This window comes from Micromys minutus, assembly GCF_963924665.1.
Source record: "Micromys minutus genome assembly, chromosome: 28".
In the NCBI taxonomy this organism is placed as follows: domain Eukaryota; kingdom Metazoa; phylum Chordata; class Mammalia; order Rodentia; family Muridae; genus Micromys; species Micromys minutus.
In genome coordinates this window covers 7,203,931-7,218,098 of record NC_137963.1, presented here as the reverse complement: position 1 = coordinate 7,218,098, position 14,168 = coordinate 7,203,931, and the positions used below count along the sequence as shown (strand labels likewise).

The following is a 14,168-nucleotide window of genomic DNA, read 5'->3' as shown; positions in this document are numbered from 1 at the left end:
GGAAAGTTTTTTCTATAATTTTGTTGAAGATATTTACTGGGCCTTTTAGTTGGGAATTTTTGCTTCTACACCTATTATCCTTGGGGTTGGAATTCTTATTGTGTCCTAGAGAGCCTCCTGATGCTCTTCTGGGTGGTTATGCAGGCAGGCCATGAGTCCTGATAGCTGAGGCCTGCTCTGTCTCCTAACTTATGAGATAAAATGAAAACAGTTCTAGTAAGAAAAGTCAGAGCACTAAATGTCCTGGTAAAGAAACTGGAGATATCTTACACTAGCAACTTAACAGCACACCCGAGAGCTCTAAAACAAAATGAAGCAAACACACCCAAGGAAATGGCCAAACTAATGGCAGAAATCAACCAAATAGAAACAAAGATAAAAATACAAAGAATCAACAAAACAAAAAGCTGATTCCTTGAGAGAATCAACAAGAGAGATAAACCCTTAAACAAAGTATCCAAAGGGCCCAAGGGAAGTATCTAAATTAACAATATCAGAAATAAAAAAAAGAAGACATAACAACAGAAATGGAGGAAATTTTTAAAAATCATCATATCTTTCTATAAAAGTCTATACTCTACAAAAGTGGAAAATCTAGATAAAGGGAATGGTTTTCTAGACAGATACCACATAGCAGACTTAAATCAAGAGCAGGTAAACTTTCTAAACAGGCCCATATTCCATAAAGAAATAAAAGAAGTCATTAAACTCTTCCTAACCAAAAAAAAAAAAAAAAAAAAACTCAGGGCCAGACAAATTCAGTACAGAATTCTACCAGACCTTCAAAGAAGACCTAATACCAATATTCTTCAAACTAAATATTCTTCAAACTAAATAGAACAGAAGAAACACTACCTAATTCATTCTATGTAACCACAATCACTCTGATAGCTAAACCATACAAAGACACAACCAAAAAAGAGAACTCCAGACGAATTTTGCTTATGAATATCAATGCAAAAATACTCAATAAAATTCTTGTAAAACAAATCCAAGAACACATCAAAACTATCATTCACCATGATCAAGTAGTTTTCATCCCAGGGATGCAAGGTTGGTTCAGTATATAAAAATCCACTTACATAATCCACTATGTAAACAAACTCAAAGGAAAAAAATCATATAATCGTCTCCTTGGATTCAGAAAACACATTTGACAAAATACAACACCCTTGGAGAGATCAGGAATTCAAGATCTATACCTAAACATAATAAAAGCAATTTACTGCAAAGCAACAGCCAATACCAAATTAAATGGAGAGCTACTTGACACAATCCCACTAATATCAGGGACGAGACAAGGATCCCCACTCTCCCATGTATATTCAATATAACACACAAAACAGCTAGCTAGAACAAAAAATGACAAAGGGGATACAAATTGGCCAATAAGAAATAAAGGCATTACTATTTGCAGATGATAACAGTATATTTGAGCAACCCCAAAAATTCTACCAGATAATTTCTCCAGCTGATAAACAACGTCAGCAAAGTGGCTTAATATAAAATTAACTCAAATAAATCAGTAGCCTTCTTTTATACAAATAATAAACCAGCTGAGAAAGATATTACAGAAACAGGTCACATCACAACAGCCATAAATAATGTAAAATGTCTTAGGGTAACTCTAACCAAACAAGTGAAAATCTGTATGACAGTAACTTCAAGTCTCTCAAGAAAAAATTCGAAGATCTTAGAAAATAGACAGATCTCCCATACTCATGGGCTGGCAGAATTAACATAGTAAAAATGGCCATCCTACAAAATGTGTTCTACAGATTCAGTGCAATCCCCATTAAAATCCCAACACAATTATTCAAAGACATGAAAAGAGCAATTCTCAATTTCATATGGAAAGGGAAAAACCCAGAATAGTAAAACTATAAACAATAAAAGAACTGTTGGAAAAATCATGATTCTTGACCTAAAGCTGTACTACAGAGCAGTAGTGCTAAACACTGCATGCTATTAGTACAGAGACAGACAAGTTGATCGTCGGAATAGGATTGAAAACCCAGAAATAAAACCACACACTATAGACAACTGGTCTTTGACAAAAAGCCAAAAATATACAACAGAAAGAAGAACACCTTCAATGAATGATGCTTTCTAACTGGCTGTCTGTATGTAGAAAAATTAAAATATACTCATATTTGTCACTTTGCAGAAAGATCAAGTCCAAGTGGATCAAGGACCTCAACATAAAAATAGATACACTAAATCTAATAGAAGAGAACACAGGAAAGAGCCTTAAAATCATTGGCACAGGGGGAAGTTTCCTAAACAGATCTCCAATGACTCATGCTCTAAGACCAAGAATTGATAAATGGGACCTCATGAAACTGGTAAGCTTTTGTAATGCAAAGGACATAGTCAATATGATTAATCTGCAACCTACAGATTGGGGAAAAAATATCTTCACTAACCCCAAGTCTGATAGAGGGCTAATACCCAAAATATAGAAAGAACTTAAGAAGCTAACCACCAAAAAAAAAAAAAAACCAAACAATCTAATCAAAAAAGTGGAGTATAGAACTAAACTCAAAATTCACAAGAGAAGAATCTCAAATACCTGAGAAGCACCCAAAGAAGTGTTCAAAGTCCTTAGTGATCAGAGAAATGTAAATCTAAATGACCCTGAGATTTCATCTCACACCAATCAGAATGGCTAAGATCAAAACCTCTGGTGACAGCACATGTTGGCGAGGATGTGGAGAAAGAGGAACACTCCTCTATTGCTGGTGAGATTGCAAACTGGTACAACCACTCTGAAAATCCCTTTATAGGTTTCTCAGATATTTGGAAATACTGTAAGACCCACCTATACAACTCGTGGGAATATACCCAAAAGATCCCCTCTCACACCAGGCCATAAGTGTACGTGTTCCACTTTGTGCATAGCAGCCTTGTTTGTGATAGTCAGAAGCTGGAAACAATCCAGATGTCCCACAAATGGAAGAATGGAGTCAGAAAATGTAGTTCATTTACACAACGGAATACTACTCACCTCTTAAGAATGAGGACATCCTGAGTTTTGCAGGCAAATGGATGGAACTAGAAAATATCATCATCCTGAGTGAGGTAACTCAGACCCAAAAGGACATGCATGGAATGTACTCACTAATAAGTAAATATTGCCCCCCCCCAAAAGGTACAGAATAGCCAAGATACAATCCACAGAACTCAAAAATTCAACAATCCAAAAGGCCCAAGCAAGGATGCTTCAATCTCACTGGGGGAGGGGGGAAGAAGAGAGCATTCAAAAGGGAGTGGGGGAAACCGGGGTAAGAAAGGGGACGGGGGAGGAAGAGGGGAACATGATCAGGTATTAGATGAGGAAAACGGATTGAATCCCTGATGGCCAACAGAAAGAATGGAAACACCTCAGGAGGTAGGAGGTGGGGGAACCCTCCAGAATGTACAAGAATCCTTGTAGTTGACTCTCAGGAATCAAAGGGAGGGACCTTAGATGAAACACCCTGCAGTGGGCAGAGGAATCTTGTAGAACCACCTCCAGCAGAAAGACAGGACATCAACTGAGAGGAGGAGTTGCCATCCGACAGTCAAATCTCTGACCCATCATTGTTCCTGTCTGAAAAATACTGCAGGGACAAAAATGGAGAAGAGCCTGAGGGAAATGAGGTCCAGTAACAGGCCCAAAGTGGGATCCAGCTCAAGGGGAGACCCCAAGGCCTGACACCATTACTGAGGCTATGGAGTACTCACAAAAAGGGACCTATCATGACTGCCCTCTGAAACACCCAACAGGCAGCTGAAAGAGTCAGATGCAGATATTTACACCCAATCAATGAACAGAATCTGTGACCCCTGTGGTTGAATTAGGGAAAAGCTGGAAGACACTGAGGAGGAGGGCAACCTTGTAGGAGGACCAACAGCCTCAACTAACCTGGACCCCTGAGATCGTTCAGACACTGGGCCACCAACCAGGCAGCACACACCAGCCGATGTGAGGCTCACAACACATACACAGCAGAGGACGGCAGGGTCTGGACTCAGTCAGAGAAGATGCACCTAACCCTAAAGAGGAGGCCCTAGGGAGTTTAGAGGTCTGGTGGGGTGGAACTGGGAGGATGAGGGAATCCTTGTGGAGAAAGGGTGTTGGAGAGAAGGCATGGGATGGGGAACAATCAGAGGGTGGACCAGAAAGGGGATAAAATCTGGAGCACACACACACACACACACAAAAAAAAAAAAAAAAAAAACATTTAACTGCTAATAGTCACTTTTCTACAAATAGTTTTGAAAAACCTCCCAAACTACTTAGAGGCATCCGCAATCAGCTACTTTTTGTCATCAGCACTTCAGATTTTTTACCTCTTACCATTATCCTTGCCCTTCCCCCAAGCATTGGCAACAATCTGTACATTCAAGGGCAACCCAACTTAGAAACGGTTTACAAATGAACTACAGACATTCTCAATGAAATGTATGATTATTCCACCTCGTGGTGTAAGACACCTGTTGAAGATTTCATTGGTGTTTCTAAATGTCAGAACAGAAATACCTGCTTTTATGTCTTGTTCCTCCCCTAGAGCAGAGAAACCTGATTCTATCCACTCATTTACTTTTCAAATATTATCCTCAACCTCGTCATCACTTGGAGTATGTATGCATGATCTCTCTCTCTCTCTCTCTCTCCCTCTGTGTGTGTGTGTGTATGTGTGTGTGTTTGTGTGTGTGTGTGTGTGTGTGTGTGTGTGTGCATGTTATGACATATATTTAGAGGTCATTTTTTAACATAGTTTTTATGATCTACCTGTCCCATAGCTAGGCTTACATGTCTAATCTCTTTACACACAGAGACATCCTGCCAACCACCCCCATTTGCTTTTATATGCTCCAGTAAAGACAATTACTATAAGCAATATCTATAATATTCATAAGACCTTAGAGAGATAAAATACTGGAGCAGAGCAGAATACAGAAGAGTGACTGCTCATAGTGATTACAGAGAGGAGTACTAGTTCATGGTAGATCGTGTTCTTGTTGGAAAGCATTTAATGTCCCTCCCAAGGGTATAGATTATGTCTCTCAGTTTAGTGGTTTGAATGAGAATGACCTCCATAGGCTCATAGATTTGAAAGCTTGGTCCCCAGTTGGCACTGTTTGGGAAGGATTGTGAGATGTGGCCTTGTTGGAGGGAGCATGGAATTAAGAGTGACCTTAAGGTTTCAGAAGTCTTCCCAACACTCCTACTGCTTTCTTTTTGTATTCCAGCAATGTAATTGTTTATCTATACCAGCCACCATGTCTTCACTGTGTCATGAAGCTCTAAGCACAATTAGATGTTTTATCTTTATAAGATGCCTTGTTCATAGTGATTTAACACAGAAACGGAAAACTAAGACAAAGGTTAGTACCAGGAAGTGGGCTATTGCTGAGAAGAAACTGACCATGTTGTGTTTGGAAGAAGTGTGAAAGGCGTTGGGATTCTGGATTACAGAAGCAGCTGAATGTTGTAGGAAGAGCTTTATAAAGGTGTCCGAATAGGAGCCTGAAAGGGAGTAGTGCTGAGATCTACGCAGACAAGAGGTTTCAGAAGAGAAGGATATTAGCCATTGGCTCCAGAACATTCTTGTGTGTTTTTTTGGGGTGGGGGAGTGACTACTTTCTGCTGTTCTATTGCCCTGTAATAAGAATGTATGTGAGGCAAAATTAAAAATTATTGGACTGATTTCTTTGGTGGAAGAGATGTCAAAACAACATAATAGAGATGTCAAGACAATATAATATTGACTCCATTACATGGTTACTGGTAATTGCTCTATTATGTAGGAAGCACGTGGGGGGGGGGGGACAAAAACAAAATGTCCTGGTTGAAGAGAAAAAGTACACCAGGAAATTTAAAGTTGGAGCCAAGGCATGTTCTGAAAGAATAAGGAGATAGGATAGGCCTGTCCTGCATTGGAATAAAGGGGAAAGAGAGCACCAGCTAAGATTACAACTTCAGGAAAAAAAGGGCCAAAGGACTTTTCTATTTCTTAAAAGCAACAGCAAATCAGTTGGCTGCAAATGTGATTCAATGAGACAAGGTGAGCTTCAAGTTGGTAGTCAGACTTGACCTTGTCACACACATGGTGCTGGCTTCAGAGTCATGAAGGAGATATGAGTGAAGGGGTCATGGTGTCTTTCTTTGTGTTTACAGAGACGCACTGGCTGTGGAATCCCTTAAGAGAGGCTCTGAGAAGTCATTATGTGATCCTGTGAAAGTGAAGCCTAGAACGGCTTGGAGACCCTAAGCTTTTGGCTATGCCGGAGTTGTGGAGTATCTGCCAAGGAAAACCGCATATAGAGAGTTGAACCTGCCCAAAGGAGGGGGAAAAGCCAGAAAAGTAAAGCTGTCTAAGCCCATTGACAAAGCCCATTGGGATTTGGTGTTTGCTCTGCTGGTTTTCAGCACAGCTTTGATCCGGTATTTTCTTACTATGCCCCCCACCTTTTCCTTTTGGAACGATAATGTATATTCTGCGCAATTGTATGCTGGAAGTATGTAATTTGCTCTTCAATTTTACAAAGACTTGCAATAAAGGGACTTTGAGTCTCAGAAGAAACTTTGGACTTTTAAACCGTGTTAAGCATGGGAAAGGCTATATAGGAAGATTTGGAGTTGGACTGAACGCAGTTTGTGTTATGATATGGCTGTGAGCACATGGAGGCCAGAGAGCTTTGAATGTGTTTTCTTGAATGAGAACGCCCCCATACGATACTGATTCTCTGCTTGTGTATCTGCTTGGGAAGTTTCTTCCGTAGGGTTTCTAAGGCTGTGCGGATAAAACACCTTGATTAAAAAGAAGTTGGGAACAAAAGGATTTAACTCACAGTTCCATGGTTCATCAGAAGCCGCAATGACAGGAACTCAGGCAAGGCAGGAATCTGGAATCAGAGCTGATGCAGAGGCCATGAAAGGGTGCTTCTTACTGGCTTCCTCACCATGGCTGGTTCTGCCTGCTTTCTTATATAGCCCAGGACCAAATAAAACCACCCAAATATGGGCTGGTTCATCCCAAGTCCATCACTAATTTAAAATGTTCCTTCTAGCTGGATCTTATGGAGAAATTTTCTCAATTGAGATCCTCTTCTATCAAACGATTCTAGCTTTTATCAAGTTGACATAAGACTAGCCAGTGCGGGAAGGATTAAGATGTGTGACATTGTTGAAGGGGATGGGGGCAGGCTTTGGGGTTTCAAAAGTCTGGTGCCATTGCCAATGAGCTCTCTGCTTCTCATTTGTAGTTGAGAGATGTACGCTTTGAGCTGTTCCTGCTGCCATGCTTCACTCTGTCATCCCGGACTCCAACCCTCTGAAACTGTAAACCCAATTAAATACTTCCTTTTACTCTCTGCCTTGCTTGCAATGTTTTAGCATAGTAAGAAAAAAGTACATAAGACGCCATCTTTACCTGAGCACATGTAGGAATGTGTCTTGGGCTGGTGTACCATTGCAGTGACATCTACAATGTATATCATCCTATGACCCTCAAATCTGATTTATCAGATCCTATTCTATGGCAGCCCCAAAACAATCATCTAAATATTTCAAAGCCATAATTCAGCTAGGATAATATATGTTGAGCTTAAGAATAGCTTCTATAGGGTCACTCAAATGCTCGGTCATTGTGTCATTCTATATGGTCACAGTGCCCGGACAGGGAGGCACAGTATCTGTCTCTCTGTGTGGGTCTCTGTTTCTTTCTCTCTCTCTCTCTGCCACTTAGAGCTGAGGATGTAGTTTTCAATTGCTCATGCGCCATGCATGCTGTCAGAGCTTCCTGCATGCTCCCATGATGATAACAGACTACTCTCTGCAACTGAAAGCAAGCCCACAATTAAGTGCTCCCGTTTATAAGACTTGCCTTCTTCACGTTGTCTCTTCATCGCCGTGGAGCAGTGACTAAGATATAATGTTAAACCAAATGCTCTCTCTCTTCCTATTGAGATTTAATAAAGGCTCACTAAGCACTCCAGGCTGACCTCACGCTCTCCATCCTCCTGCATCCTCACCTCTAGCACTGAGGTACCAGGCCGTCGTGGGTGAAGAAGAAGCAGATGCCTGATTGGAGGGTGATCACTAGTGCCCGGAAAGCAGGGAACAGACAGGCAGAACACCGAGTGCATTGCATTGTGAGCCACAACCAATCCCTTCCCAGCCTTTTCCCTCCATCACACGGGGAGGGTATCCCTTTGGATGAAGAGACTGCATATGTGGCAAACCCTTAAAGGATTGACAGCTAACGGCAAGTCTTCCTGGTGTCAATCCTCCTTTCTTCAGTGAAATGAAAAAGAAACAACAGAGCAAAGCAGCTTCCATTTAATTCCTGTTTTACTAGCATCCCTCCCTCCACCTCCAAGTCTTTCCTACCTACCTACCGCAACCTCTTTGCCACACCCCTTGAACGGAGAGCATTTCACACAAGGAAAGAGCACGTGAGGATGACAATGAATTCCTGGAGAGCAACAGAGAATTCTAGGGTTTCCAGCACCCGAGAGGAGTCTAAAATAGGATGGGAGTCGTCTTTGTCTTTAGACTCCTACTAGATTCCTATGTAGTTGAAGGTGGAGGAGGCTCTCTAAAGAGGGTGGGGCAAAATAGGGCTTCTATTTGGGGTCTAAGGAGATAGTGACATAAAAAAAAAATCACACTACTTAAGAAAGACAATTCTTAAGGCGGAAAGGAGGGGGGTTGATGTCAGTTAATATTAACCTTAAAATCTGCCAGGAGACTGTTCCCACGGCTGTGTGCATGTGCAATGTTTGTGCCTTCTGCCATTGTTTGAGAATCTCTACCAGCCCAACAGTCCTCTCCAAGCGGAATTCCCTTGAGGGTGTGTGGGTTGTGCCCCACTCTTTGCTGGCCACCAGGATCCGGGAATTCACGATGCAGGGCGCCTTTGAGTCCGAGGGAAGCAGGGCAGGGACCATCTAGCAGCCGCGATGGGAGGAGGGAGGAGGCGGCCAGCCGGAGGAAAGCATCAGGGCCTAGCCTGACGCAGCAGCAGCCCTGGAGGTGGGCCCCCGCCAGAGCTGCTGGGTGTCAGGATACAGTCGGTCCTGCAACTCCTCCAGCCCGGAGGCCTAGGAGGGTCCCCCGCCGTCCTCATCCTCAAGCCCAAGCCAAGGGAGGTGCCCTCCCAGCTAGCTACGGAAAGAAGGCGGGGACTGGAGCGTGTGAAGAGGAGAGGGAGGGACCGGCTCTCCCCGCCACTCGCCGCTGGTGGCCGCAGGCGCCCTGCGCTGCCGCTGTCTCCGGGCGGAGCTGCCCCCGGAGCCGCGACAGTATTGAGACCGTGTGAATGTCCGCGTGGACCAGGGCCGCGCGGGCCCCGCGCCTCCCACGGCTGGCTCCCGCGTGCTGCTGTGTATGTTCGCTTCTTGTCACTGTGCGCCGAGAGGCAGAGGGACTGTGAAGATGATTCACTTTCGGAGCTCCAGTATCAAATCGCTCAACCAGGAGATGAAATGCACCATTCGACTGCTGGACGACTCGGAGGTCTCCTGCCATATCCAGGTGAGGTGGCACCGGGGGAGGCTGCGGGGCGTGCGGCATTCGCAAGGGACACGAGTGAGTGAGGGGGCTCCGAGGGGGAGGCACGCGCTGGTGGGAGACCCATCTCAGCAGAGAAGCCCCGCTGGAATGCGGGATTCACTTCAGTCGTCAAGATAGGGGCTTTGGCCCTCTGTAGTCATCTTTACCTCGGCCCCCTACCCTGACCTGGCTCACTTCACGATGCTCCTAGGTTCAGACTGTGAGCAAATGTCTCTTGCTTGGAGCTGCACTGGTCCCTTTGGAGCCTACCTCACCAGAACATAGAAGCCACGGTGCCAAGGGAGACCCTTGCATGCCAACCCCTCGCCTTCTTTCTCATCCACCACGTGGAAAAATGTCCAGCCAGCGTTCGCGCTTGTTTCCCGCGCCCAGACGGTTTGGGAACCTGATTCTTGTACCCTGCTGTCTCTCCGACAGTAGTCTGACTTCTCTAACGTGGAAATGGACCAAGTTTCCTAGAAATCTTGGGCTCCAGGCTTGAGGGATGGGATGCACGTTGTATTGATTTGGAGCTACCTCAAAAGAACCATGAAATTCGTGTTTCGGAGAAAGGAAAAAGATCTATGAGGCTAGCAAACGGGACCCTCGCGAAAGTGTGCCTTGGGTTAAAAGGCTTGGGATTTTGGTGACTATTCGTGTGGTCAAGTTGGAGGAGAGGGCGCGTTGCTTAGTGTTTTAATTGGCTGCTCCCTTACTTGGGAGATGAGTGTCTTTGGTCTTGCAAATATTTGTAAGCTGCTGCTGCCAGCTAGTGCCGTTGGTGGTGGTTGTAGTGGTGGTGTGAATGTGTTTCTATGCACTCATACAGGCTTGAGTGTCCTTTAGCCGCACTTGTTCAGGTAGTAGGTTTGAACTTCTCCCATGACCTCATATGGCATGCACATGCTGCAAAGGTTTTGTCAGAACTAAGCACGTTGAGCACCAGAGTTTAAAATCCAATAATTTCTAGGATTCCCTCTTTCAGTCTACTACATCTCGAGGTTCTAAGACCCCTGACTGTGGGATGTGAATGGATTAGCACCCCCTAGAGGCAGGAATCCTCTTCGAGGTTGTACCTGCATTTCTGAAAAGACACTTTTAAATTAAAATATAATTACATCACTTTCCTCCCTCCAACCCTCCCGCAGTTCTCCACTCTCCAACTTTTCCATGCACCCCATCCACAATCTCCACTGATACCTTTGATCTTTTATCGTTATGGTTTCACACACACACACACACACATAATTCTATTATGTGTGTGTGTGTGTGTGTGTGTGTGTGTGTGTGTGTGTGTGTGTGTGCATAAGCATATAAATACAACCTCCTGAGACTGTTTTTATTGGTTGTGTGTATGTGGTTTCAGGGCGGATCACCTTCTATTGAATAACCAGCAAGGGGACTCATCCCTGGGAAAAGCTACTTCTCCTTCTTTTCCACAGTCATCAACTGCCTGAAGTTCTTTATATAGGAATAGGGTTCTGTAAAAATTTCCTCCTTCTTACTTAGTACGCTTATTGATACTTGCCATTGTTCGGGTCTTGTTAATGCCATTTCTGTGGGAGACTGTTTCCCAGTGGACATCTGCTATTCTGCATCTTGTAATCTTTCTGCAAACTTTTGCCTAATGTTGGCTTAGCTGTAGATGCAGTAGTCTTCGGGTGCATCCACTGGGGCTATCTGGCCTCCCCATGATCCTGATCTCTGCATTCTGTTCAATAGTGTTTTTTTTTTGTTTGTTTGTTTGTTTGTTTGTTTGTTTGTTTTGTTTTGTTTTGTTTTGTTTTTTATGAGGATCTCCTTTGGCTTTAAAGAGATGTTTCTTTAATAAAGGATGGTACCTGCATTTGTCTGTGGGTTTAAGGAGAAATTTTAGAGTGTAGGTAGGAGTTTTTGTTGGCCTAGGAAAGTGGTAGTGATAGACTTTCCTCTAAGATCCACGACCTGAGCAGCTCTGGGAAGTTGGTTAGGTTCATAGTTCTGCTCATAATTTCACTCCTGTTGAGTGAACTTTATGCCCAGCGAACAGCTGTTGTTGCCCCTTTGTAGATATCTGCCCCGCTGGTCCCTGTTATCAATCTTGAGCGTTGTAGCTCCATGGTACATGGTTTTCCTCCTTTACTGTTTAGCTTTTATGTCAAGCTTGAAACAAGCTAGGATCATTGAGGAAGGGGAACCTGAACTGGGAAAATGCCTCATCTGATTAGCCTGTGGAAAATCCTCTTGAGCATTTTCTTGATTGCGATTAATGTGGGAAGGCCTAGCTAGTTACGGGCAGTGACACGGGTGGTCCTAGGTGCTATAAGAAAGCCATAAGGAGCAAGCCAGTAAGCCCTGCTATTCAGTGGCTTCCACTTTAGTTCTTGCCTCCAAGTCCTTGGCTTCCCTTTCCCTCAGCGATAGACCCTTACTTGGAAGCTTAAGAGATAAACCTTTTCCTCCCCAATTGACTTCTGATCATAGTTTTACCACCTTAGAAACTTTACTAAAACACTTCTCTAGAAATATTTCATAGTATTTTCTGGTATTATGGACGCTAAGATACAGAACAAAGGATTTCAGGTCCGATCCAGTCTAAATAAAAGTAATCTGAGTTCGCTGCCATAAGTGGGTGGTGTCTTAAGGAATAGAGTATTACCTTCAATCTCCGAACGGCAACAGTAGCAACAGCAGTGTTCTAAATAACCAACCACTTAAAGGGAGATTTCTCATACCTGACACTGTATTTTATTTATTAGTCTGTATCTCTTAGGGAGGCATTGTCAGCCTAAATGTGTGTGTGTGTGTGTGTGTGTGATAATGTATAACTTTATAATTCTAGGTAAATGAAAACCAACATTCCTTCAGTCTTTATCTGTTTCCTCTCCTTCCTTCTGCTTCTGTAAAGACTTCACTTCTTCCTTCTACCCTTCCTAGCTAGTGGCCCCTCCCACTTTTCTGTTTTGAGCTTTAATTTACCCATATACTGCTATTTGCCTCTCAGCCCTTCCTACCCTGTAGTACCATCAAGCTTCCCTGGTTTCTATGGTGCATACTTGTTTCTGAGGAGTTGGTGGTGGGGATGTCAAACGAAAGAAGACTTGTGATGTCTTTCCTTCTGGGTGTGGGTTAACACATTTAATATAATCTTTCCCAAGTCCATGTTCCTATCTTCAAATTTTATGACTTCCCTTTTCTTTACAGCTGAATAGTATTCCATAGTATATGTGTATTTCATTTTCATTATTCATTCTTCTCTTAAAGAACAATTAATTTGTTTTTATTTCTTAGCTATCATACATAGAACGGCAGCAAACACTGGGTAAGTATATGTGGAGTCTGAGCCAAGGAGTGGTATAGATTTATGGTATATGGCGTATGGTGTTATTTTATGGGGTCTCACCCATCAATTATTTTCACCCAGATAAATGGAGTCCTACTCAGAAGTTCTTTCCTTCAGCCATGCCTCGTACTGTACTGCCAATGTTGTAGTACTTCAGGTTTCAAATTAAGGTTCTTCAGCAACTTGGAGTTAATTCTTGCGCATGGAGATACACAGAGGTCTGCCTTCATTCTTCTGCATGCTAGTATCTACTTTCCCCAGCATGGTTTGTTGAAGATGCTATCTTTTTTCTAGTGTGTATTGTTTTTAGCCTCTTTATTAAAGACTAGATGGTTGTTGTTATGTGCAACTCATGTTTGGGTCATTTTACTTGAAAGAATTTTCTTTGTGTTTTCTAATTGAGATACTGCATTTTTCAATTTCATCTTTATTTTAGCTTGTGCTATCCTTAATGTTTCTATCTCTTTATTGGATTCAGCTTTCAGATCCTAAACTATCTTTTTCACTTCATTTGGTTGCTTGTTTGTTTTTGTTTGTTTGCTTGCTTTTAACAAAACCTGAGCATTTGTTGTTTTCCTCTTGGAGTTCAATGAAGTCTTTGCTCATGATGCCTTGATTCCTGAATTCTTTGGCCCTTTTATCATTGTTCTTTTTAAACTCTGTTGCCTGGGAAAAGCATTTAATGGTTTGTCTAGATAGTTGTTTTTTGCTTTGACCTGGGCCTATGGATTTCTTTGATTATCTGTCTGATATGATAGTCTGGCCTTCCTTACATTGAGTCAGTGTAGGAGCTGAATGGCTTGAAATAAGTCAGGTAAAGCTGAGAGGCAGGATGCTTCACTAGACTAGGCAGAGATGGCTTTCAAACCACAGATCTGGATCAAGCTAGGTCTATCAGTATGGAGATGATGATGGGTAACCAGAAATATGGAAGAGGAAAAGGAGTATCTCATCAGTTGCAGGTGGCTCTTAAGTAAACCAGTATCAAAGACGACCACTGATTTAGACCTATGTCTATGGGTGTGGAGATAGTCATGTGATGGGGTGGGGTGGAGAAGGCTTGAAAAAGGCAAGAACCACTTACCCAGGAAAGAGGATCACTGTTATTATAAGATGCATATCTAGAGTGAGGCTAGTGTGTATGTGTGTGTGTGTGTGTGTGTGTGTGTGTGTGTGTGTATGTGTGTGTGTGTGTGTGTGTGTGTGTGTGTGTGTTTATAGAGGATAAAGATAGCAAAGGGAAGATCAACTTATAAGGCAAAGGTGCCTGGAGATCATGACAGGTAGGCATGGAATAAGCTT

At 42.9% G+C, this 14,168-nt stretch overlaps 1 protein-coding gene across 1 annotated transcript in view; it reads left to right on the top strand.

Annotated features, from left to right (window-relative positions):
• Window positions 1-9,379: 9,379 nt before the first annotated feature.
• FRMD3 (FERM domain containing 3) overlaps window positions 9,380-14,168 on the top strand; it is a gene marked incomplete at both ends in the record, with an annotated part of 123,529 nt that continues 118,740 nt past the window's right edge. Inside the window, one exon of the mRNA XM_080940333.1 lies at window positions 9,380-9,526. Within this exon, the coding sequence (XP_080796459.1) occupies window positions 9,380-9,526 (147 nt within the window). The remainder of the gene's footprint in view (window positions 9,527-14,168) is intronic.